At 39.7% G+C, this 25,452-nt stretch overlaps 1 protein-coding gene across 2 annotated transcripts in view; it reads left to right on the forward strand.

Annotated features, from left to right (window-relative positions):
* Positions 1–20,907, forward strand: part of SUMF1 (sulfatase modifying factor 1) — a 105,354-nt gene extending 84,447 nt beyond the window's left edge. The window contains exons 8-9 of one of the 2 annotated variants that reach the window (XM_003894161.4): positions 9,311–9,370; positions 19,800–20,907. In XM_003894161.4, coding sequence (XP_003894210.1) covers positions 9,311–9,370; positions 19,800–19,910 — 171 coding nt within the window. In that variant the 3' untranslated portion in view covers positions 19,911–20,907. The remainder of the gene's footprint in view (positions 1–9,310; positions 9,371–19,799) is intronic. The other variant, XM_021933298.2, reaches the window with a different exon arrangement.
* The last annotated feature ends 4,545 nt before the right edge of the window (positions 20,908–25,452 follow it).

Consider the following 25,452-nt stretch of genomic DNA (forward strand, 5'->3'; position numbering starts at 1 on the left):
AAACAAAATAGAGAACCCAGAAATAGACCCACACATATATGATGCCCAACTGATTTTTGACAAAGTTGCCAAAGCAATTTAATGAAGGAAAGAAAGCCTTTTCAACATATGGTGCTGGAACAATTGGACATCCGTGGGCAGAAAATGAACCTCTACCTTAGTCTCACACCTTACACGAAAATTAACTCCAGATGAATCACAGAGTTAAAATTTAAACTGCAAAACTCTAAAACCTTTAGAAAAAAACACAGGAGAAAATGTGAGATCTAGGGCTAGGCAAAGAGTGTATATAGACTTGACACCAAAAAGCGTGATCACCCACATATGGAAAAATAAATAAACTGGACTTTATAAAAATTAGAACTTTTTTGCTGTGAAAGATCCTGTTAAGAGGATATAAAGACAAGCTACAGAGTGAGAGAAAATATTCGCAACCCATATATCTGACAAAAGCCATGTATATTTACAATATATAAAAAACTCAACACTCAACAGTAAAAAACCAAACAATCCAATTAGAACATGTGCAGAAGACATGAAGAGACACTTCACAGAAGAAGATATACAGATGGCACTAAGCACATGAAAAGATGCTCAACATCATTAGCCACTGGAGAAATACAAATTAAAACCATAATGAGATACAACTATACACCTATCAGAATGGCTAAAATTAAAAAGTAGTGACTGGCTAGGATACAGAGAAACTGGATTATTTATCCATTGCTGGTGGTTATGTGACAGAGTACAGCCATTCTGGAAAACAGTTTGATGTTTTCTTTAAAACCTAGACATTTGACTGGGCGCAGTGGCTCACTCCTGTAATCCTAGCACTTTGGGAGGCAAAGACAGGCTGATCACATGAGGTCATGAGTTCGAGACCAGCCTGGCTAACATGGTGAAACCCTGTCTCTACTAAAAATACAGAAATTACCTGGGCCTGGTGGCATGTGCCTGTAATCCCAGCTACTCAGGAGGCTGAGGCAGGAGAATCGCTTGAACCCAAGGCTCAACCCTTGGAATGAGCCAAGATTATGCCACTGCGCTCCATCCTGGGCGCAGTGCGAGGGACTCTGTCTCAAAAAAAAAAAAAAAAAAAAAAAAATCAAATAAACATTCGACCACCATATGCCCTTCTTTGGCACTGATTCCAAAGGGATGAAAATTTATGTTCATACAAAAACCTACACATGACTGTTTATAGCATCTTTATTCGTAATAGCCAAACAAACAAACAAACAAACCTAGAAACAGCCGAAATGTCCTTCAGTGGGTGAATATTTAAACAAACTGATACATCCCCACCATGGACTACTACTCAACCGTAATAAGGGATAGACTGTTGGTATGCGAAGCAACCTGGATGAATCTCTGGAGAATTATGCTGAGTGGAAAAAAAGCCAGTTCAAAAAGTTTACATACTGTATGATTCCATTTATATTAATATAACATTCTTGAAACGACAAAATTATAGGAGTGGGAAGGGGTTAGTGTTTTCCAGGGGTTAAGAAGGGGTTGGGGGATGGGAAGGAAGTGGTCGTAACTATAAAAGGGCAACGTCAGGGATCCTTGTGATGGAAATGTTCTGTGTCTTGACTGTGTCAATGTCAACATCCTGGTTGAGATAGAGTACAGAGTTTTGGAAGATGTTGCCATTGGGGAAAACTGGATATAGAGTACACCAAACATAAGATTGTTTAAAGCAATAATGGTCACACTGTGTTAAGATTTTCACGTATATAACTGGAATATATATGCTAGTAATACTATGCGTTTTGTTTGTTGATATGTCTTCATCAAGACTATGAAGAGTCTGAAATTTTATCCTGTTTGCAAGCTCATGAATTAGGCCACTATAGTATCATGGATGCTGGCAGAAGACATGAAGTTTCTGTGTCAGAGTTACAGATTTTTCTAGTCACAGCACAGCAGGCAACATGAACTTCATGTTCACATCGCTTCCCCTTGTCCCCCAAGTCCCACAAGGATGACACAGTAGGTCTTTGTCACAGCTAGATAATCCTGAGCTTAGGAGACTTCCAGTCTTATAAAGAGGTTTATAATAAACACACCCAACCTTTGACATTATTGTTCTGGCCAGGAAACAAACCTGCCTTCTTCTGTCATCTTCTAAGACTCTTGGTAACACAAACATCCTTCAAAAGATAATCCAAGACAAAAACTGCCACGAGGCATATAGAATTGCCCCATGCCACCACCACGACCAGAGAATATTTTAAGTCTCTCAATTTATAACTTTTCTCTTTTTCCTCCCTTGTTATTTATTTGTTGAAAACATGTCTAATCTCTTCTTATTTTTATTTATTTATTTATTTATTTATTTTTGAATTGGAGTCTTGCTCTGTCGCCCAGGCTGGAGTGCATGGTGCAATCTCGGCTCACTGCAGCCTCTGCCTCCCAGGTTCAAGTAATTCTCTTGCCTCCCCCTTCCTAGTAGCTGGAATTATAGGTGTGTACCACCATGACTAGCTAATTTTTGTATTTTTACTAGAGACATTCACCATGTTGGCCAGGATGGTCTTGAGCTCCTGGCCTCCAGTGATTCATCTGCCTTGACCTCCCAAAGTGCTGGGATTATAGGCATGAACCACTGCACCCGGCCCTGATCTCTTTTTTTTTTTTTTTCCTTTTTATTGTACTTTAAGTTCTGGGGTACATGTACAGAATGTGCAGGTTTTTTACTTAGGTATACACATACCATGGTGGTTTGCTGCACCCATCAACCCATCACCTGCATTAGGTATTTCACCTAATGCTATCCCTCCCCTAGTCCCCGACCCCCAACAGGCCTCAGTGTGTGATGTTCCCCTCCCTGTGTCCATGTGTTCTCATTGTTCAACTCCCACCTATGAGTGAGAACATGTGGTGTTTGGTTTTCTGTTCTATCGTTAGTTTCTTGAGAATGGTGGTTTCCAGCTTCATCCATGTCCCTGCAAAGGACATGAGCTCATCCTTTTTTATGGATGCATAGTATTGCATGGTGTATATGTGCCACATTTTCTTTATCCAGTCCATCATTGATGGGCATTTGGGTTGGTTCCAAGTCTTTGCTATTGTGAGCAGTGCTGCAATAAACATATGTGTGCATGTGTCTTTATAGCAGAATGATTTATAATCTTTTGGGTATATATCCAATAATGGGATTGCTGGGTCAAATGGTATTTCTGGTTTTAGATCATTGAGGAATCACCACAAATGATCTGTTTTTAGAAAAATTTCCCATGACCTGGCTTTTGTTCATTGCATCTTTGTGGAATCATTTTAGAATATTCTTCTATTCCCTGTATTTTCTACAATCTTTATTTAGATTTAAAGTCTTGATTATATTTAGGCTTTAGGTAGGGGGTGTGTGTGTGTATGTGTGCATGAATGAGTGTGTGTATGTATAAGAGTAATTAAAAATACTTCATAGGGCTGTGTACATTCTTTATATCATATCAGGAGGCATATTATGCATGGCTTTTATTGTGACACTGATAAGATTATGTTTGTTAATAAGATTGATCAGTATTTAAGTAGACATTGTCAGTCTGAACCATCTGTTACAAGGTTCTTCATTAGCCTTTCACTCACTGATTTTAGCAGCCATTGATACTCATTGCCTAGATTCAGTTCTTTAGGAGGGTTTGTTTTTGTTTGCTTGTTTGTTTGTTTGTTTTCCTGAGACAGGGTTTCTCATTCCTGTTGTGTGGGTTGCAGTGCTGTGGTGCAGTCACCGCTCACTAGAACTTCTGCCTCCCAGGTTCAAGTGGTTCTCCTGCCTCAGCCTTTTGAGTAACTGGGACTACAGATGTGCCCCACCACGCCTGGGTTTCACCATGTTGCCTAGGCCGGTCTTGAACTCCTGGGCTCAAGCAATCTTCCCACATTGGCCTCCTAAAGTGCTGTGATTACAGGCGTGAGCCATTGCACTTGGCCAAGATTTTTGAAATAATGATATTCTATTACTCTTTCTGCATTAATTATCTGGAATTCCTCTATAAAGAACATTCACTCATAACTCTTCTATTTTCCTGAGGCATAGTTTGTGTGAGGAAGTCAGAATAAATGCTTGATGCTGTTATTTTCATAGTAAAAAAGTGAGAGTAATGTGTACACATACAGAAGTGCCTCATTCTTTTTAATGGGTGCTTAGCATTTCATTACTATGGATTGTGTCAAATAACATGTTTATTATTTGTTTTACTTTTTAAATTTTTATTGGTTATTGGGGAACAGGTGGTGTTTGGTTACATGGGTAAGTTCCTTAGTGGTGATTTGTGAGATTTTGGTGCACCCCCACCTGAGCAGTATTCACTGCACCCGATTTGTTGCCTTTTATCCCTCACTCCCTTCCCACCCTTTCCCCCTGAGTCCCCAAAGTCCATTGTGTCATTCTTACGCCTCTGCATCCTCATAGCTTAGCTCCCACTTATGAGTGAGAACATGTGATGTTTGGTTTTCCATTCCTGAGTTACTTCACTTGGAATGATAGTCTCCAGTCCCATCCAGGTCGCTAGTAGTGCCTTTTGACTGTTCGCTGAGTGACGGAAATGTGTCACACTCTCCATCCCTTCTGTTGCTTTCCTTGTCAATGTATTGGGCATGACAAGGAGGGAAAGGAAAATGTCTCCTGACTACACAGAGTGCAGTCATTGTGCTGTGAAAGATGTCCTGGTAGCCCTGAGCAGGGTGGCCACCCCTCTTCCTTACAGACCCATTCCTCCTCCAAACAAGCCAGTCTCACTGATTCGTGGTTCCGTGGCATCTCCGGTGGATTTGACTCATTGTTAAACATGCCTTCCCAGGTGTTTTAAACAGGGGTAGACTTCTCTGCACTAATGCTGAGCGTTGCTTCCTCATCTCTTTTCCTGAGAACTTTAGCTTTACCTCGGCCTTTTGAGATTATTGGGACTGATATGTAGAAACTTGTGTGTTTTGCTGTTCTTGCAACCATGCAAGCATTGGAGATGTGTTAATATTTTGGTGTCTATGGGACTAGAGCAGTTACGGGCAATAGTACCTTTGAAGATAGCATTCACGATGGTTCCTGCCTGGTTATAGGCAGAATCCCTATGCTCCATGTGTTTTTCCACTGAGACTTTTTTTTTCCTTTCCAACTTTCATTTTAAGTGCAAAGGATGGATGTGCAGGTTTGTTACATGGGTAAATTGTGGGCCGAGGGGGTTTGGTGTACAGATAATTTTGTCACCCAGGTAATCAGCATAATACTCAGTATGTAGTTTTTCAGTCCTTATCCTTCTCTCACCCTCCACCTTGCTCAAATAGGCCCCAGTGTCTATTGTTCTCTTCTTTGTCTCCATGTGTACTACTCAATGTTTAGCTCCCATTTATAAGTGAGAACATGCAGTATTTGGTTTTCTGTTCCTGCGTTAATTCACATAGGATAATAATGGCCTCCAGCTCCATTCAGGTTGCTGCAAAGGACATGATTCATTCTTTTTTATGGCTGTGTAGTATTCCATGGTGTATATGTACCACATTTTCTTTATCCAGTCCACTGTTGATGGATATCTAGGTTAATTCCAAGTGATTTCTTATGCATCCCTGAGACTCTTGAGTACAGGAGGTGGAGGTGGTAGGGCCCTGCGGCTGCTCTTCCTGCTGCGGTATACAGGCAAACAGATGAGGTGTTTAAACACCACCACCAGTAGCCACTTAAGTTGTTTTAGCCTGCAGTAATAAACTTGATCATGAGAGAGTGTTAATTTTGATTTATTAATGTTTTTTTCCACAAATGGATATGGAGATACCCGTCTTCCCCAACTCTCCGGATTAGTCTGCTAGGGCTGCATAACAAACTACCACACACTTAGTGTCTTTTTTTTTTTTTTTTTTGAGATGGAGTCTCGCTCTGTTGCCAAGCTGTAGTGCAGTGGCGCGATCTCGGCTCACTGTAACCTCTGCCTCACAGATTCAAGTGATTCTCCTGCCTCAGCCTCGTGAGTAGCTGGACTATAGGTGTGTGCCACCACAACCAGCTAATTTTTGTATTTTTAGTAGAGATGGGGTTTCACTATATTGGCCAGGATGGTCTCTACCTCTTGACCTTGTGATCTGCCCGCCTTGGCCTCCCACACTTAGTGTCTTGAAACAACAGAAATTTATCCTCTCACAGTTCTGGAGGCTAGCAGTCTGAAATCAAGGTGCCAGCTGGGCCACACACCATCTGGAATCTCTAAGGGAAGATCCTTCCTGGTGGCTTCCAGGAATCCTTCGCATTCCTTGGCTTGTAGCTGCCTCACTCCAGTTCCTGCCTCCATCACCATATAGACTTCTCTGTGTTCCTCTGTGCATACTCTCCTCATCTCACAAGGACACCAGTCATTGGATTTAGGGCCTGCCCTAATCCAATATGATCTTATATTAATTACAAAATTTACAATCTGCAAAGTTCCTATTTCTGAATCAGGTCAGATGCTAGGGCTGTGAATGAACATTAATTTTGGGAATATTTTTCAACCCACTACACCCTCCTAGTAATTTTTCTGTTTTTTGGCAAAGTGGCAAGCATTTCAAACAGTTTTAGTTAATTATCATGTTGTTTGCTAGCAAAAATAGTTTTATTTATAAGAAGCAGCTGAGCAGTCACCTAAATTGAGGACTGTGTTAGGGGCTACAGTTGTGTCAGTCTGGGATGACTGTCATTAGTACTCACGTCACTGTGGTAAGTGTCGTAGTTATTGATTGCAGACTTAGTTCATTGAAGTTGATGATGAAAGGGAACTATTTTGTTCCCATGCCTTCCCATTGGCAAATCAGCTCCTCCTTGTTCCTAGATCTACTTGAAGAGTCTAAATTGCATGCTAGCAGATACTGTGAAAGACTTGAATCACAATTTGATACATTGTAACAGAGCATGCACAGAACCACCTAAAGCAGTGTAATGTAAGAACTGTTAAGCAAGAAACAGTGTAGGAGAGTGTGGCCGTTACATGGGAGAGTTCCACAGTTTTAAATGCTTTCATTGATGCCGCGGTGAATTCTCGGTAATTGTCTTACTTTTATAGAGTAATAAAACTGACTCAGAATGTTTGTCAGATTCTAGATATTCCTGGGAAGAAAACTGCTGCCAGCCATTATTTTGACATGTAGCTTTTCACGTTTGCAGTGTGTCTGTTTATAATTAATAAAAGTTTATTAATATAACATTAAGCATTTAAGGCCTTGGAAATATTGTAGCCCTGCAGATGAAGGAGGACTAGCCAATGGCTTCGTCTGTGATAGTTTCTAAGCACAACAGTCCCCTCCTTACAATGGTTTGACTGAAGATTTTTTTTGAGTTTACAATTGTGTGAAAGTGATATGCCTTCGGTAGAAACTGTGGTTTAAGTATCCATACAACCACTCTGTTTTCCACTTTCAGTTCAGTATTCAGTAATTTACATGATATAGTCAACACTTTATTATAAAATAGGCTTTGTGTTGTTAGATGATTTGCCCAGCTACAGACTAACGTAAGTGTTCTGAACATGTTTAAGGTACGCTAGGCTAAGCTGTGATATTGGGTAGGTTAGGAGTATTAAATGCATTTTCGACTTAATAAATAGTATTTTCAATTTATGATGGATTTATCAGGACAGGACCTAATCCCATGCTAAGGAGCATCTGTACCTGGAAGTGCTTAGAAGATAATGTGCACTTCTGCCGACATGGTTTACATTTGCAAGAAAGTACATTAGCTATGCTTCAAGAAAGCGTGGTTCTTTTAACTTCTGCCAGTTAACTAAGGACCCTTTTGATTCACAGGAAAAGGAAAAACTAAGATGTGAGCGGGGTTGTCCCAGCTTCTTGCGTTTTCGGAGCAAATAGTAGACGGGTGTGTGATTGTCTTTTTGAACAAAAAAAAGGAGATAAATCCCTCTCCCCACAGACTCCCCTGATATCGTTCTGACTTATTAGAGCCTATTTATTGGTACCTTTCAGATGCGGTGTACGGCTTACCTGATATTGAGGCTTTTATCTTGGCAACTGATGCCTTAGGATTTTCATTTCCTTTGAACTTTTATCTGAAGCCCTTCCTAGAAAAAGGTCTTGCCATTGTACTGGCTCTGTGTAGATCTCAATTCTTATTACAGTGGTAGACATTGCTCTTTCTTGCCTCCTTTTAAGCACTGCCTAATTTCCTATACTTCTTGTCTCTAAGTGGGTGCACAGTGGAGTGCCTCCGAGCTTGGAGTCTGGAGCAGGGCTTCCTGGTTGTGCCACTTATTTTGCTGGTAACTTAACCTACCTCCAAGATCGGATGGAGAATACCTGAGTTAATATTTGTAAAGTGTTCAAACTGTGCCTGGTTCATAGTATGCATGTGTGTCTTTTTCTTTCTTCAAGATAAACCATGTTCTATATCTTGATTGTGGTAGCGGTTACATGACTATATATGTTTGTCAAAACTCATTGGAACTGTGCACTTAAAAAGGATGAATTTTACTGTATATTAATTATATCTTAATAAACCACACCTAAATTTTTTGTTAAAGCTAACAAACAAACTCTTTCATTCAATCAGCAAAGTGTTTATTAAGTGTTACACAGTGGGATTATAAAACATATAATTCTGGCCTGGCATGGTGTTGCATGCCTGTAATCCCAGCACTTTGGGAGGCTGAGGTAGGAGGGTCACTTGAGCCCGGTAGTTCAAGACCAGCCTGGGCAATAGGGCGAGACCCTGTCTCTACAAATAATAATTTTTAAAAATTAGCTGGGCGTGGTGGTTCATGCCTGTGGTTCTAGCTACTTGGGAGGCTGAGGAGGGAGGATTGCTTGAGCCCAGGTGGTCAAGGCTGTAGTGAGCTGTGATCATGCCACTGCACTCCAGCCTGGGTGACAGAGGGAGACCCTGTCTCAAAAAAATTTTTGTTTCAAAAAAAAAAAAAACAAAAACAAACATGTAATTCAAAGACGCTTGCCAGTGTAGATTAATAAACTAATTATAACACAGGATAAATTTGCTTATTAGCATGACATGGTAAGAGGTGCGGCCAAGCAGCTTATTAGTCATCCAGGCAAGAAATGCTGTAGGGACTTAGAGGCAGGATTGCTTCCTGTAGTCACGAAGACTTCACCAAAGAGTGGGAACTTCAGGTGGACCTTAGAAGATGGGTAGGATTTAGGGAGGTGGGCATTTGGGAGGGCCCGTGAATACAGATACAAAGCCTAGGGGTGGAAACACATGTGGAGAGTTTAGACAACCATGAGAGAGCCGGTTGGATCAAAGTGGATTCTCTCCCACTGTGTAAGGGGCAGCTTTGCCTTCTGGTCTAACACAGCCTTTTTTCTTCATCCGTAGAAAGGTCCCCCTTCTGGGAAAGACCGGGTGAAGAAAGGTGGATCCTACATGTGCCATAGGGTAAGTCATGTCAATAAACTATTTTGTCGTTCTTGTTCTGATAGCAGTTTTATGGATCCATTGTAAATGATAGCCCCAAATGTCTCATTCACTTCTGCAAATGCATACCTAACCCCACTGAAACCAGAAAAAAAGGAGGATAGTCATCTCAAATTTGGTTACAAGCACGGAGAAAAGTAACACAAGTAGCAGAGGTTGTGAATGACGTATTGTCAACCACATTTCATCTATTGAATCTTGCCCCTTTGAGAGACCTTTGTTGTCTCGTGAACTGCATCGGGGTGAGTGTATATACCTTTTCCAGCATGTGAGTCTGAAAGCACATCCTTAATTTATTTGAGAATCCTGTACATTTCTGGATTTTTTGTTGAGATTCAGGTGAGAGTTATATATGGAGGGCAGATTGTGATATACTGAAATGGAAGCATCCTGTGTTCTGGGTACAAAGTGTGCCTTGTGAAATGAGCATCATTCCCAGAGTGTTTCTTCTCTTCGGGCTATGATTTTAGTGTCTGAGCTGGCTTTCTTCATCAGTTAGAGTGACTTGGTGTTTCATAAATAACCTTTATAAGGAATTTGGAAATAGAATACCATCCCTTCCCTTTTTTCTTTGAGTCATATATTTTTCACATCTCCTGAACTCCAGCTTTCTCTCCCTGTGCAGAGATGGCATTTTGCAGATTGTTATTGCCGCAAAGCTTCCCCTAGTAATTTATTCAGTCCAGGTGGTTAGAGACTTAAAACCACCTATAATGGCTCCAAATTAAGTTACTAATTTGATAATGATGGCATTATCGAATTTTGTCTTAAAACAGTGGTTCTCAAACTTTATTCCACATTGTAATCATCTGGGATCTATATAAAATACTGATGTCTGGTTCCTCACTCACCCCCATTCTGATTTGATTTTTCTTCGGTGTGAGCTGGGCATTGCATTTTTTAAAGCTCTCCAGGTGATGAAAACATACGTCCAAGTTTGGGAATCACTAGCCTAAAGCAAATCTCTCTAGATTATATATATATGTGAGTTTGTATGTATGTGTATCTTCTGTATTTCTTAGGATTTTTAATCCAGTGATTCAGGTAGAAGTTCATAAAGCAGAGCTCAATTGATGCTTTAGACCTACACTGATAATAAGATGTAGACCAATTTATCTTCATAAAATCTTTTTTTTTTTTTTTTTTTGGTGACAGGGTCTCACTCTTCATCCAGACTGAGGTGCAGTAGCACAATCACAGCTCACTGCAGCCTCGACCTCCTAGGCTCAAGTGATCCTCCCATCTCAGCCTCCCAAGTAACCTGGCTAATTTTTAAATTTTTTGTAGAGATGGGGTCTTGCCGTGTTGCCTAGGCTGGTCTTGAACATTTGGGCTCAGAAAATTCTTCCTGCCTTTGCTTCCCAAAATGTTGGGATTCACTGCGCCTGGCCTAAAATTCTAGTTTTAATTTTAAATTAAAAGCGTTGTCCCAGGTCTTCCCAATATATTTATATGTTCACATATACATCAGAGTCTTTAATCCCAGATTGTTTCTCTATTTGAAGTTGTTGCTACAAATGTACCTGGATCTTCTTGCCAGGGAAGCAGGCTTCCATGGAAAACAGGTGAATCTCTCTTTGTACAGTAGTGTCTCAAAATCCTAATTGTCACCAGTTATGTCTCTGACATATGGCACTTTTCTAAATTGAGAATCCATTTACTTTCTAAGTAATTGAGGACCAGAAGATTTTTCTTCAAGAATAAATGGGGTAACAGAAGCTTGTAAAAAACATTTTAAGCAAGTAAAGAACATTAACTATCCTAATTCCATGCATAGGAATGTATCTACTTTCATGTTTATAATTTTTAGCTTACTTGTCATCTACATTTTTATAAGCTTCCCAGTAGATTCTTTAAAAATATCTTTTAACCTCCTACATGCTTTATTAAGTATGCTTACATGGTACTGATTTTTGTATGTTCATCTTGTATCTTGCAACCTTGCAAAACTCATTTATTAGTCCTAGTAATGTTTTTGTAGATTGTATTATATTTTCTACATAGGTGATCATATGATCTGTGAATGTTGACAGTTCTTCCTTTCTAATCTAGATGCCTTTTATAACTTTTTCTTGCTGTATGTCATTGGCTAGAACTTTCAGTATAGTGTTGAATAGGAATGATAAGAGTAGACATTCATACCTCATTCTTGATCTTAGGGAATAAACATTCAGTTTTTCAAAATCAGATATGTGTTAGCAATAGCTTTTTCATAGACGCCCGTTACAGCTTGAGAAAGTTTTTTTCCATTGCTAATTTTTTGTGAGTTTTTTTTTTAATCAGCAATGGATGTAGATTTTGCTGGGTGCTTTTTCTGCATCTATTGAGATGATAATATGATTTTGCTTTTTCTTTTTTTTTTCTTTCTTTCTTTCTTTATTTTTTATTATTATATTTTAAGTTCTAGGGTACATGTGCATAATGTGCAGGTTTGTTACATATGTATACTTGTGCCATGTTGGTGTGCTGCACCCATCAACTCGTCAGCACCCATCAACTCGTCATTTACATCAGGTATAACTCCCAATGCCATCCCTCCCCCCTCCCCCCTCCCCATGATAGGCCCCGGTGTGTGATGTTCCCCTTCCCGAGTCCAAGTGATCTCATTGTTCAGTTCCCACCTATGAGTGAAAACATGTGGTGTTTGGTTTTCTGTTCTTGTGATAGTTTGCTAAGAATGATGGTTTCCAGCTGCATCCATGTCCCTACAAAGGACACAAACTCATCCTTTTTTATGGCTGCATAGTATTGCATGGTGTATATGTGCCACATTTTCTTAATCCAGTCTGTCACTGATGGACATTTGGGTTGATTCCAAGTCTTTGCTATTGTGAATAGTGCCACAATAAACATACGTGTGCATGTGTCTTTATAGCAGCATGATTTATAATCCTTTGGGTATATACCCAGTAATGGGATGGCTGGGTCGTATGGTACATCTAGTTCTAGATCCTTGAGGAATCGCCATACTGTTTTCCATAATGGTTGAACTAGTTTACAATCCCACCAACAGTGTAAAAGTATTCCTATTTCTCCACATCCTCTCCAGCACCTGTTGTTTCCTGACTTTTTAATGATCGCCATTCTAACTGGTGTGAGATGGCATCTCATTGTGGTTTTGATTTGCATTTCGCTGATGGCCAGTGATGATGAGCATTTTTTCATGTGTCTAAAACATGTCTAAAACACCAAAATGTCTAAAACACCAAAAGCAACGGCAGCAAAAGCCAAAATTGACAAATGGGATCTCATTAAACTAAAGAGTTTCTGCACAGCAAAAGAAACTACCATCAGAGTGAACAGGCAACCTACAGAATGGGAGAAAATTTTTGCAATCTACTCATCTGACAAAGGGCTAATATCCAGAACCTATAAAGAACTCAAACAAATTTACAAGAAAAAAACAAACAACCCCATCAAAAAGTGGGCAAAGGATATGAACAGACATTTCTCAAAAGAAGACATTCATATGCCAACAGACACATGATTTTGCTTTTTTTATCTGTTCATATGGTGAATTACATTGATTTTCAAATATTAAGCTATCCTTGCATTCCTGGGATATGTATCATTCCACTTAGTCATGATGTATTATCTTTTTTATACATTTTGGATTTGATCTGCAAAAATTATGAGTGAGTAGTTTTGCATCTAGTTTATTCTGTGTTTTCTTGTAATATCTTTGTCTGATTTTGGTTTCAGGGTATTGCTGTCTTCATAGATTGAGTTAAATATTAACTTATTTTACATTTTTTGCAAGAGTTTGTGTAGAATTAGTGTTATTCTTGAAATGTTTGATAGGATTCCTTGGTGAATGCATTTGGGCCGAGAGTTTTAACTATTAATTAATTTAGAAAACAGGATCGAATTTCTGAACTCAAGCAATTGTCCTGCCTCAGCCTCCCTAGTGGCTGGGACTATACATATGAGCCAGTATGCCGATTTTTTTTCTTTTACTATAGGCCTAATTTTTAAAATAGACGTGGGACTATACAGCTTATCTGCTTCTTCTTGGGTACATTCTGGTAGTTTGTATCTTTTAAGGAATTTGTCCATTTCATTTGATTTATTGTATTTATTGGCATAATCTCTGCCTTTCTTTGGGTGTTTAGACTATTTATATTTAACGTGGTTTTTGATATGGTTGGGTTGAAATGTGCCATCTTGATTTTTTTTTCTCTGTCTCACCTGTTCTTGTTCTCTGTTTGTCTTCCTTTTGATTGCATACTTTTTATCACCCCATTTTCTCTCCTTAATACTTATTAGCTGTAACTCTTTGTTTTATAATTTTAGTATTAATTTAAAGTTTATATTATGCATTTTTATCTTTTCTTAGCTTACCTGAAGGATTTGTTTTAATTTAGTTAGGTTCCATATGATGGGGATAACATTTTAGAAGAGGAGAATAGCAGAGTGACAAAACTGAGTGGGATCCACAGGATTTTCCATAGAAAAATGGCACTTCCAGGATCTTGGTCAAGTGAATTGTTTATTAGGTTGGTCTTTAACATCAGTCTGATTATATCTGTAAGGTCAGGAAAATAGCACAGTGTTGATTGTGAATTATTTTCAGAGTGCTTAGCCTTTCCAGTAGATTAAGAGTGACAGCTTTTACTAAATTATTGGGATGTGGATTAGGGAATTACATCTGGATTGGAGTTCTATATCTGTTTCTTGCCAGGTATGTGACCTTGGGGAAATTACTTAATCTTTCCAAGCCTCAGTTTTCACATTTGTAACATGCTATAATTATACCCATTATAAGGTTCTGGTGAAGATGCTATAATTATACCCATTATACCCATTATAAGGTTCTGGTAAATGAACCAACATATATAAGTTCTTGGTACAGTGCTTAGCTTGTGGTAAAGGCTCAGTAAAAGTTAGTTGCTCCTATCAGCATCATCTTTATTGTAATTAGATTATTTCCCCTCTTCTTTTTTGAAGAAGGAACTGACTAATAAACTCCCAACTAGACAGGCAAAAACAATGTTTATGGCATAGGTGAAAATCAATAAAAGGAAAAAAAATCAATAGAAAGAATAATGTTATAATTCATTTTTAAAAACATTTTCTTGCTTAGATGATAACTTATTTTTGATCATGGGCCAACACGAGTTTGTCTGGCTAAAGTAAATTCTTTTTTTTGAGACAGACTCTCACTCTGTCACCCAGGCTAGAGTGCAATGACATGATCTTGGCTCACTGCAACGTCCGCCCCCCAATTTCAAGCATTTCTCCTGCCTCAGCTTCCTGAGAGCCGGGATTACAGGTGTGTGCCACCACGCACGGCTACTTTTTGTGTAGAGATGGGGTTTTACCAAACTGGCCAGGCTGATCTTGAACCCCTGACCTCAAGTGATCCTCCCGCCTTGGCCTCCTAAAGTGCTGAGATTATAGACGTGAGCCACCATACCCGGCCTGCCTGGCTAAAGTTAATTCTGATGATCATTCATAATTTTTTGAAAATCTATCCAAAGTATAGCTTCAAGAAGGAGATAGGGGCACAGAAAGAAAAACTATGAGGCAACATGTCATCTGGTTAAGGGTGCAGACTTTGTAATCAGATTGAATAGGCTGGAACCTTGGATCCACCATTTATAAACCATGTAACCTTAGGCACACTATTAACATCTGTGTGCCTCAATTTTTCCTCAAGTATACAGTGCAGATACTAATAATGCCTATCTCATAGGATTGTTGAAAGGATCAAGTGACTTAATACATAAGAAGTTCTTTGAATAGTTCACATAGTAAGTACTCAAGAAATACTCGTTGTTGTTGATGTTGTTAGATTAATCCCTCTGGGTCTTTAGCTCAGCCTACAACATTGAGGAAATCCTCACCTTCCTGTCAAGATGAAGAGCGAAAGGAGTTGGTCTAGTGTCAGTGGCAAGTGCAATGGATGGGAAATTGAGACATCTCTTCTGTTGTGGAGTTCTCAATAATGATTTTGTTTAACATGAGCTACAATTATCTTTAAAATGCCCTTTGTCCCTAAAAGTCTTCCTCTCATAAAAACCATATTGCTGTTCCACTTGACTTTGAAGCCCCAAGGCTGGTAAGTCATTATCTTAAATAGATTGTTCCCAAGTCCAGGATCACATTCTTAGCACAGACATGGAGATCAATTTCACACAGTAATTAGCCATCTTGATGAAATAGGACTAAAACAGGTCCTTCCCACTTGCCCTGTTCTTAATTAATAGAATGACCCATTTTTCAGCCACCTAGACCTCACATCCTTAAGAACCACTTTTGGTGCTAAAAATAAAGTTGGAAAAAAAGAAAGAGCAATGAGGACATTTATAATGAGGCCATTTACCTCTTTAATTATATGCTTTGAACGATTAATAAATGTTTGCTGAGTGAATGAGTGCATTTGAAATGGAATGATGTGTGAATTGACTGTTTTCTCAACTGATGGCTCTGACCTCTCAATACTAACTTTTGTAGTGAGTCTTGCTTTTTAGGGTTTAATTTTTTATTGTCATTTTGGCTAATGGACAGTGTCAGGGATTGCTGTGATCTAATAAAAAACTTTTGGTGGTGGGGAAGGGAGAAGCACTGATTTTAAACTTTTTATTATACAAAGAAAACATTTTCATAGCATACAAATTAGAAAATATATAATAAAGATCAAAACGAAAATGAAATCATTATGTTTCCTAAAGAAAACAATTGATAGTATTCCAGCAAACTTAATTTTTGTCTTTCAAGAATGGAATTATTCTGTATATTCCAGGGTCTTCAGATACAGCCCTGGGAATAATCTCTTATATATCTCTTTTCTACTGTCCTGTGTCACAGCTGTAGAATCCTCAACACAGTGCTTTGGGCAGGTCCCACCAGTTCATTTGAGTTGTTATATGCTAGGTTTTGTGGCATATGAACATCATCTTATTTTAAAATAGTTTCTGATATAATTTAAGAGATAAGTGACAGGTAGAAATATGCCGTTCAACAAAAACCTAAGTCCTATGCCCTATCACCAGAGAGCTTTCTTAACTTTCCCATTTATGCAGCAATTGTATATCCACATTCAGATGCTGGCAGGGGTATTACCATCTTCCTGCAGTTGAACACAAGGTTTCTAAGACCTACTTAGAAGCTGGCTAATACCTTTGTTGTTTTAGTGAGGAAGCCAGTTACCCCAAAGACAGTCATTGCTCTTGCCTGGAATTCTCATGCTCCAGATCTTTGAGCAACTCAGCCCACATGTGATCTTAGAGGGGCCTTTCCCGACCACGACCCTATCTAAAGTAGCTACCCAGTCACTCTCAGTCCTCTTTCCCTATTTTCCTTCCTGCAGAGGTGACTACTCCTGGAAAACAGCTTGAATGTATTGGTTGATTTATTGTCTGACAATTCCCTGTTGAATGTCAGCTCCCTGATAACAGGTATCTTGTTTGTCTTGTTCTGATTGTATCCGCCATACCTAAAATAGCATCTGGCATATTGTAAACTCTTATATATTCAATGAATAATTAAACCATGCTCTGATATTATCAGGCTGTGGCCTTGCTATCCTCTCAACTTGCCCTTCTAAATCCTATAAACCAGTGTTACTCAAAGTGTGGCCCATGGGCCTGTAGCATCAGCAGCACCTAGAAACTTGTTAGAAATAGGTTCTTGAGCCCCATACTAGACTTCCTGAATCAGAGTTTCTGGATGGGTGGCATAGGAACATGGATTTAAGCAAGCTGTATTGGCCGTTCTTATGTATGCTGAGGTCTGAGGACCACTGCCAAGATCATGGAAATCTCATCCACATCAATTTTTGCCTTCTAAAAAAGCCTTTCCTAAAATCTGTGGCATTCTACAAGGGACAACTCCTTCACCTGAATTACTAATTACCTCAGAATTGTTTACCCCTACATGCTTTGTAGCTGTCTGATGTATAGTCTGTTTCTTCAACCAGTCTGAGATCTCCAGCAAGACAGGAACATAATTCTACTCTGATCTTTTCTGTGGGTGTAATGAGTGAGCAATCAGGAAACACTTGATTGTTTTTGGTCATGTGTGTACATTTATGGGACAAGAATGTCATGTCGTCTGTGTAGCTCCCCCTGAACCTGATCTTTGCTGCGGTGTGGAATTGGCCACACATGCTTGGTTGCATGGGGCCCTGGATTATCCACAGGAACTTGGTTCTGGAAATACCAAAGCACTGTTGTTTCACAGCAGCCCAATGAGTAGGCCCTGCATGGGATGAGGCTTTTGCTATGTCTTCCTGCATGGTCACCTCTAGTCATTTGAGAGCTTCTGTTGCATGCGCATCACATATAGTAGGAGATGCCATCAATTTATCAATTATTTCAAGCACATTTTAAATTCATCGTCCCTCTGTCTACCTGAGAATTGCTAATGTCATATTCTTCACTGACCACAAGGCAAATTAGAAAATTGGTTGCTATCATTTCAGTATCTATGGAAGACAAAGCACTGTGTCTTTCTTTTTACAGTAGAAGTGCTCCAGAGGATTTCTGTGTCAACGTTAGAGATACTTTTCATAAAGATAAGCAGCATTTTATTCTTCTGAGAGAAAGGAGAATAATTAAAAAATAAAAAAACCTTTTGCATGCTGACTTCCCCCGACTCCAAATTATCGCTTCTGCACAGATTCTAAAGTTATTCCACACGTTTCTTTGGGAAACTTCTTTAACCAGCTTGCGGAGACTTGAGCTGTACTGGGCCAACTCATAGTGTATGCTCATGGCACACAGGATGACTAGTTTATTTTTATTCTCCGTTATTTTGGATCGGAGAACAATCCTAGGGCACAAGAGTTTCATGCGTGGTGATTTTTGGCATGTGGAGGCTTTTGAAGTAATCTGTGGTTAATCACTGAATACCTGCTAGGTAGGCAGGGATATGTGCGTTAGGCTGTCTTATGTTTGTGCAAGTGTACAAGTGCATGCAGGGCTTGTGTATTGGGCAGTGGGAAAGAAGACATGAGTTGTGATAACCTTCCCTCTGGAGTGTAGAATCTTGCCAGGAAAGCAAGCACACCACAGTTAGATCTGAGCTGGAATTCTGCTTTCTTTAATAACTGTGCAATCTTGGGTAAGTCATTGAGTTTCTCTGGGCTGTTACAATCAAATGACGTAACAGATGAAGATGCCTAGCCCCATGTCTGGTGTGTACTAGGTGCTGAAGGTCTGTGTTGGTGTGCATGTGTATACTTGTGCCCGGCTCTTATTTAATAACACAGATGTAAAACAAACTGCACACAACATTGTATAGCTTTATTAGTTACTATGATTTAAACTCCCAAAGCAACACATTTTTAAAAAGCAATGTTGTCCCACAGCCTTTCCTACATTTGATGTTCCTAGGCTTATTGTTTAATTTTTTGCCAATCTACTGTATTAAATGAGATCATAAATATGATTTAGATAGTAAATGATATCATAAATATTATTTAGATATTAAATGATATCTTAGTGTTATTCTTAATATTTTTTCAGTGGCCATCTATCACTTATTATTTAGTTTAATTTAAAAAATTAATATATATTAATTCTTATTGTATAGGAATACTGCATAGGTTTCATATGGGAAGTATGAAACTCAGGTTGCTTGAGGGATAACTGCTGTGCACACTGTGGTGCATTCAGAACCTTCCAGTCTTTTCTTCTTGGCATATTAGTTATCTACACTGAGGTCATACCACATATACAGCTTTATATTCTGACTTTTTCATTTAACTTTTTTTTTTTTGAGACAAGATCTTGCTCTGTCACCCACACTTTAGCACAGTGGCTCAGTGATGGTGCACTGCAGCCTCAAACACCTGGACTCAAGAGATCTTCCTACTTCAACCTCTCAAGAAGCTGGGACTACAGGTGCACACCACCATGCTCAGCTAATTTTTTGTAGAGATGGGGTCTTGCTGTGTTGCCCAGGCTGGCCTTGAGCTCCTGGCCTCAAGCAGTCCTCCCATTTCAGCCTCCCAAAATGTTGAGATTACAGGTGTGAGCCAGTGTACCTGGCCTCATTTTACATTTTGTCATGAAAAAGTCCTGTGTCATTAAATATTATATAAAAACATGACTTTCAATGGCTGCTTGCTTTTCTGTTATATGGATGTGCCCAAACTTAGGCAATCACTGGTTTTCACGTTTTTCTTTTTTGCTGTTCTATCTAATGTGGAACATCTTTGTACTATATCTGTGTTACGTTTACAAGGTAAAGGACGTTGGAAAATATGTGGTTAATTCTTGAATGTGCTGCCCTTTTTAAAGCATACATGTGAAGTATCCATACAGCCAGGGTTGTGGGGAAGCACTGTCTGCAGCTGGTGCTTTTGTGCAACATGCATCTGACAGGTTAGAGCCCTCAGCCGAGAGTCCCAGTAGCACTTACCTTGCGTTTTCTCTCTGCACAGTCCTATTGTTACAGGTATCGCTGTGCTGCTCGTAGCCAGAACACACCTGATAGCTCTGCTTCGAATCTGGGATTCCGCTGTGCGGCCGACCGCCTGCCCACCATGGACTGACAACCGAGAAGAATTTTCCCAATCCAAGAAGGAGTCGTGTCTGACCTACACTGGGCTTCCCTCAGAACTCTGAACGATCTCATGCAAAGAATTCCCACCCTGAGGTGGGTTACATACCTGCCCAACGGCCAAAGGAACCGCCTTGTGAGACCAAATCGCTGACCTGGGTCAGTGCATGTGCTTTATTGTGTGGTGCATCTTTGAAGATCATCGCCATATTTTACTTTTGAGAGTTTTTAAAGCAGAAGGGGAGTGGAGGGAACCCTGACCTAGGCTTCAGGAGGCCCGCATCCTACACAGGCTCTGCCACAGGGGTTAGACCCCAGGTCTGACACTTGACCTTCCTGGGCCTCAAGTTCCGTCCCCTATCAAATGAGGGGATGGACAGCATGACCTCTGGGTTTCTCTCCAACTCATCAGTTCTAAAGAGGATATCAGATTCTATTGTGACTTCATAGTGAGAATTTATGATAGATTATTTTTTAGCTATTTTTTCCATGTGTGAACCTTGAGTGATACTAATCATGTAAAGTAAGAGTTCTCTTATGTATTATTTTCAGAAAAGGGATGGTGGTGACTCCTTTATATTCATACTGCACTTTGTTTTTCCAAGGAAATCAGTGTCTTTTACATCGTTATGATGAATCCCACATGGGCCAGTGATGGTATGCTGAAGTTCAGCCATTGAACACACAGGAATGTCTGTGGGGTGACTCTACTGTGCTTTATCTTTTAACATTAAGTGCCTTTGGTTCAGAGGGGCAGTCATAAGCTCTGTTTGCCCCTCTCCCCAAAGCCTTCAGTGAATGTGAAATGTGTGCTAAATGGGGAAACCTGTTTAATTCTAGGTATAGGGTAAAAGGAATGAGGACCTTGAATTAGCTATATTCAGGGTATCTGGTATTTTGTAATAGGGAATAGGAAACCTTGTTGGCTATGGAATATCAGATGCTTTGAATCATGCACTATGTCGAATAAACTTATCTGCTAAATCAGGCTTCACTCTCATCAGCTTCTTTTCTCTTTCTCTTCTTTGCATTTTCTTTTAAAGAAAGGATTTTGTGATATGCATGTTTTATTTGCTAGAAGACTTCCATGTTTATTAGCTAATGGATAACTTTGATATATAGGTAATTTGTGGGAATTTTTATTCCAAATAGCAAGGCTATTCCACCAGGAACCCTATCATGACCTTGCTGCTTGTTGCCACAATAGATAAATGCCAAGTCAAAGGCACTGCCCCGGTTGGTGGTCTTGTAAAACCCAGCATTTGCTTCCCATGCCAGGAAAGCACCTTGTTTTAGAACAATGGATTTTGACCTAAGGTCCCTCTTATCAAAGTTCCCATCCTGATTCCTCAGTCCTGAGAACCCCTAAGCCATTTCTTGCATGCCATTCAAAAGAAATGTTTAAATCAAATAATATTCAAAAGTGTTTAACCAACACATTTACTACTTTTGTGCTTTGCCTCTTAACATGTTAAAACATTTCACTTGAAAAGCAATTGTGTAGGCCAGGCTCAGTGGCTCATGCCTGTAACCCCAGCACTTTGGGAGGCCAAGGTGGGTAGATCACTCAAGGTCAGGAGTTCGAGATTAGCCTGGCCAACATGCCAAAACCCTATTTCTACTAAAAATACAAAAAAAAAAAAAAAAAAAAAAAATTTGCCAGGAGTGGTGGCATGTGCCTGTAGTCCCAGTACTCAGGACTGAGCCAGAAGAATCGCTTGAACTTGAGAGGCAGAGGTTGCAGTGAGCCGAGATCACGCCATTGCATTCCAGCCTGGATAACAGAACAAGACTTTGTCTCAGAGAGAAAAAAAAAGTCATGTAGCTGGCATGTTTAGCCACATTTGTGGTTCATTTTGTGGATATTAAATGTTTTTCTACAAACTTCCACCTACTGATGATTAATCCCGGGGCAGGGGGGAAAAAAAACATTTGTAGCAAATAACTAATGTAGGAAATAAGAGATTTTATTTTTAAAGTCGTCCTACTCCAGTACAGTTTGTTTTTACTTGTTACCTCCCACCTGCATATATTTTTTACATTGTTATATTTTTAGTGTGTGTATTTTGAATTCTTCTCTTGTTAATTAATGTTATATTGCATAAATATTTTTGGTGTTTTGGGTATACTTTTTAGAATTGCATTTTTAGCAGCAGCACAATACTGGAAGGCATTTAAAATGAATTCCTAAGTTGGGGACAGTGGCTGATATCTATAATCCCAGTGCTTTGGGAAGTTGAGGCGAACGGATCATTTGAGGCCAGGAACTTGAGACCAGCCTGGTCAACTGATATGGTTTGACTGCGTCCCCACCCAAATCTCATCTTGAATTGTAGTTCCCATAATCCCCAGGTGTTGTGCAAGGGACCTGGTGGGAGTAATTGAATCATGGGGGCAGTAACCCCCATGCTGTTCTTGTGATAGTGAGTTAGTTCTCACAAGTTCTGATGGTTTTATAAGGGGCTTTTCCCCCATTGCTCAGCACTCACTCTCCTGCCACCCTGTGAAGAGGTGCCTTCCACTATGATTGTAAGTTTCCCCAGCCATGTGGAACTGTGAGTCAATTAAACCTCTTTTCTTTATAAATTACCCAGTCTCAGGTATTCCTTCATAACAGTGTGAACATGGAGTAATATAGCAACAAAGCGAGACCCTATCTTTACAAAAAATGAAAAATCAAAATTAGTTGGGCATGGCAGTGTGTACCTGTAATCCCAGCTACCTGAGAGGCTGAGGTGGGAGGTTTGCTTGTGCCTAGGAGCTCAAGGCTGCAGTAAACTATGATTGTGCCCATTTACACCAGCCTGGGCAACAGAGAAAGACCCTGTCTCTAAAAATAAATAAAATAAAATGACATCCTAACAAGCCATTTATTTAAGAACTACATGTCTGGGTTACCAACTAAAGAGTACCCTAAACTATGGCTAGCTATAGTCACTACAGTTTATAATGTTGGATAATGACATATGAGCAGACCAACAAAATGGGACTGTGAAAAGTTCAGTTTGAATGCCATAGATGTAGTCCTGAAAAGCCTCACTTTCTGTAAAATTGCACACAGAAAAATAGAGGCGTAAGGGGAAAGGCAGATTACTCAAAACTTAAGGAACTTTGTACATTGTACCACAGCACTAGCAAAATAATAACTATCCTAACAAAACCAGTAGCTTAATTCAATCTCCACTGGCATTTGCAGCCAGCATTACAGCCCAGTTGATCCTTTGCAGCCTTAAGCCTTGAGGCACCTTCTTTCTTCTCCAAGATGTAAGACCTTCAGGACATATGCTTCTAATGGAGACCACTTCCATCAAAAGTAAAAAATCTGATCTGGGATATAGATTTCTTCATCAGTCAACTTCAAGAGGGGCAGTGTTGCTTAACACAGAGAGAGCTTAACACAGTGGAAACTGGAGCAGTTCTTGAAGCCACTAAATAAATCACTAGATGCACTAAAAGAAGGCACTTTCCTAGGATTATTATTTTTTTTTTCCTGAAGGTCTTCATATATTGCTAAGGTTTTCTCTTAAATTATGAGAAAGTTTGTGCCTGCTTGTTTCAAAACACGTTTTAAACCACATGTGATCCAACATGACTTCCACATTCTACTGTCCTCCATTCTGTTTATTAATCGCTTGTGAGCTATTTCTGCTTTAAATAAACACTTGGAGCAGAGCAGACCATTTGGTCAATGTGCCAGTTCCAGTTGCAGTATTAAAAAACTGTTTTTTATTGTTGTTGTTTTAGGAACTCTTATATCTAGAGTTGGTTTCTAATTCTCGTTGCTTGCCCCATTGAAACATGGAAGGAATTTGAGGTTTGTTCTCAAGTCTGCTTTAGTCCTGAATCCTGGATGGTCTTTATTTTTGGATTGTACGTGACAGTTGAGTGAGAAGCAAGGTGTATCTCTGTTTTTTAAAAGCTGTAAACATGACTAGAAGAAGGTAGGGGCTGGGGGAAATAGGGGTGGTAATCAAGAGGGACCTTTTCTTCATGGAAAATGGGCTGCATAGATGCCTCAAACTACATGGTTCAACCTACAGCTTAAAACGGAGTACAGCTCTGTGTCAATATGGACATTTTCTTTTCACCCCCACCTTCTACCTTTTTTTGAACAGAGCATCTCAATTGTCCATATGACCCTTGAGGAAAAAAAGAAATGGAAGCTACCATTTATTTTAGTAAGAGTTCGTTGGGGCCAGGCACGGTGGCTCATGCCTGTAATCCCAGCACTTTGGGAGGCCGAGGTGGGTGGATCAGCTGAGGTCAGGAGTTCATGACCAACCTGGCCAACATGGTGAAACCCCGTCTCTACTAAAAATATAAAAATTAGCTGGGCTTGGTGGTGGATGCCTATAATCCCAGCTACTCGGAGGCTGAGGCAGGAGAATCAATTGAACTCAGGAGGCGGAGGTTGCAGCGAGCCGAGATCACGCCATTGCACTCCAGCCTAGGTGACAAGAGCGAAACTCTGTCTCAAAATAAATAAATAAATAAAAGTTAGTTGGGGCAGGGGTGTGGTGGGGGTGGTGGCTTCAAAGTAGTGCATTGGTAAATTCTATTTTTCAGGGACTGTCTTTACTGAGAATTCTGTTGATAAAAAATAATGACTGAAATTTCATCCATGAGAATCTAGTATTTTAATTCTCTTGCTAATCACCTTTTCAAAATAGATCACATTTTTGTCCTCAGTATTCAAGCTGCAAACAGAATTTTTGCATGTGGTAAAATCCATAGATGACTTCAGGAATATCTTGAAAAAAACACCGTAAACATAGTGCTTTCTGTTCTGAAACTTCAGGAATTTTATGAAAGGGATTAGTGTGGGCTTATGTTTTCTTTTTTAAATATTTGGCATTTCTGTCTCCCTCCTGCCCTCCTTCCTTCCAACAAATATTAACATTCCATTATCAGTATTTCTCATAAGGGAGTTAACCTGCAGGCTGGTTATGGAGGAACAAAGGAAGTGCAGAGCCAGGCAAGATGTGTCAACAGGTGAAGCAGGCTGGGCGTGAGTGAGGCCTGTTGTAAGCGTGCTGCCACTGCTCTGTTCTCGTCCATGGCTGCCCTGCAGAAATGTCAGCCGGGAGTTGCTCAGTTATCCAGTTTCCAGGACTGGCTGGATGTTTGCATTTTCGTGTGAAGTCTTCTGAGTTTTTAATGTTGGCAACCAACTAAGATTTTAAAAAAGCAAACACTGTGAAGACCTAATAAATTGCTTCTGCAGGTCTGTTTCATCTGTGGGGTGCCAGTTTGCATTTGCAGCCTGGATTATGAAAAGCTGACACAGAGCAAAAAAAAAAAAAAATTTGTATGTATTTATATCTGAAGAATGACTGATGAAGTAAGTAATAACTAGTAAGAAATGTATAAATGTGAAAAAGGGCCGTGGCTTGCCCAGGGACCTCATCTTGCCTAGAAATGCCTTACGAGACTCCTCTCCTCTATCCCCACGCCGTCCCCACCAAAAACCATTTAACAGCGATGGGTAATCTCAGCAGAGCCATGGACAGCCCATTTTCATTAACTTGAGCACT

The sequence above is a fragment of the Papio anubis genome, chromosome 2, assembly GCF_008728515.1.
Source record: "Papio anubis isolate 15944 chromosome 2, Panubis1.0, whole genome shotgun sequence".
Taxonomy (NCBI): Eukaryota; Metazoa; Chordata; class Mammalia; order Primates; family Cercopithecidae; genus Papio; species Papio anubis.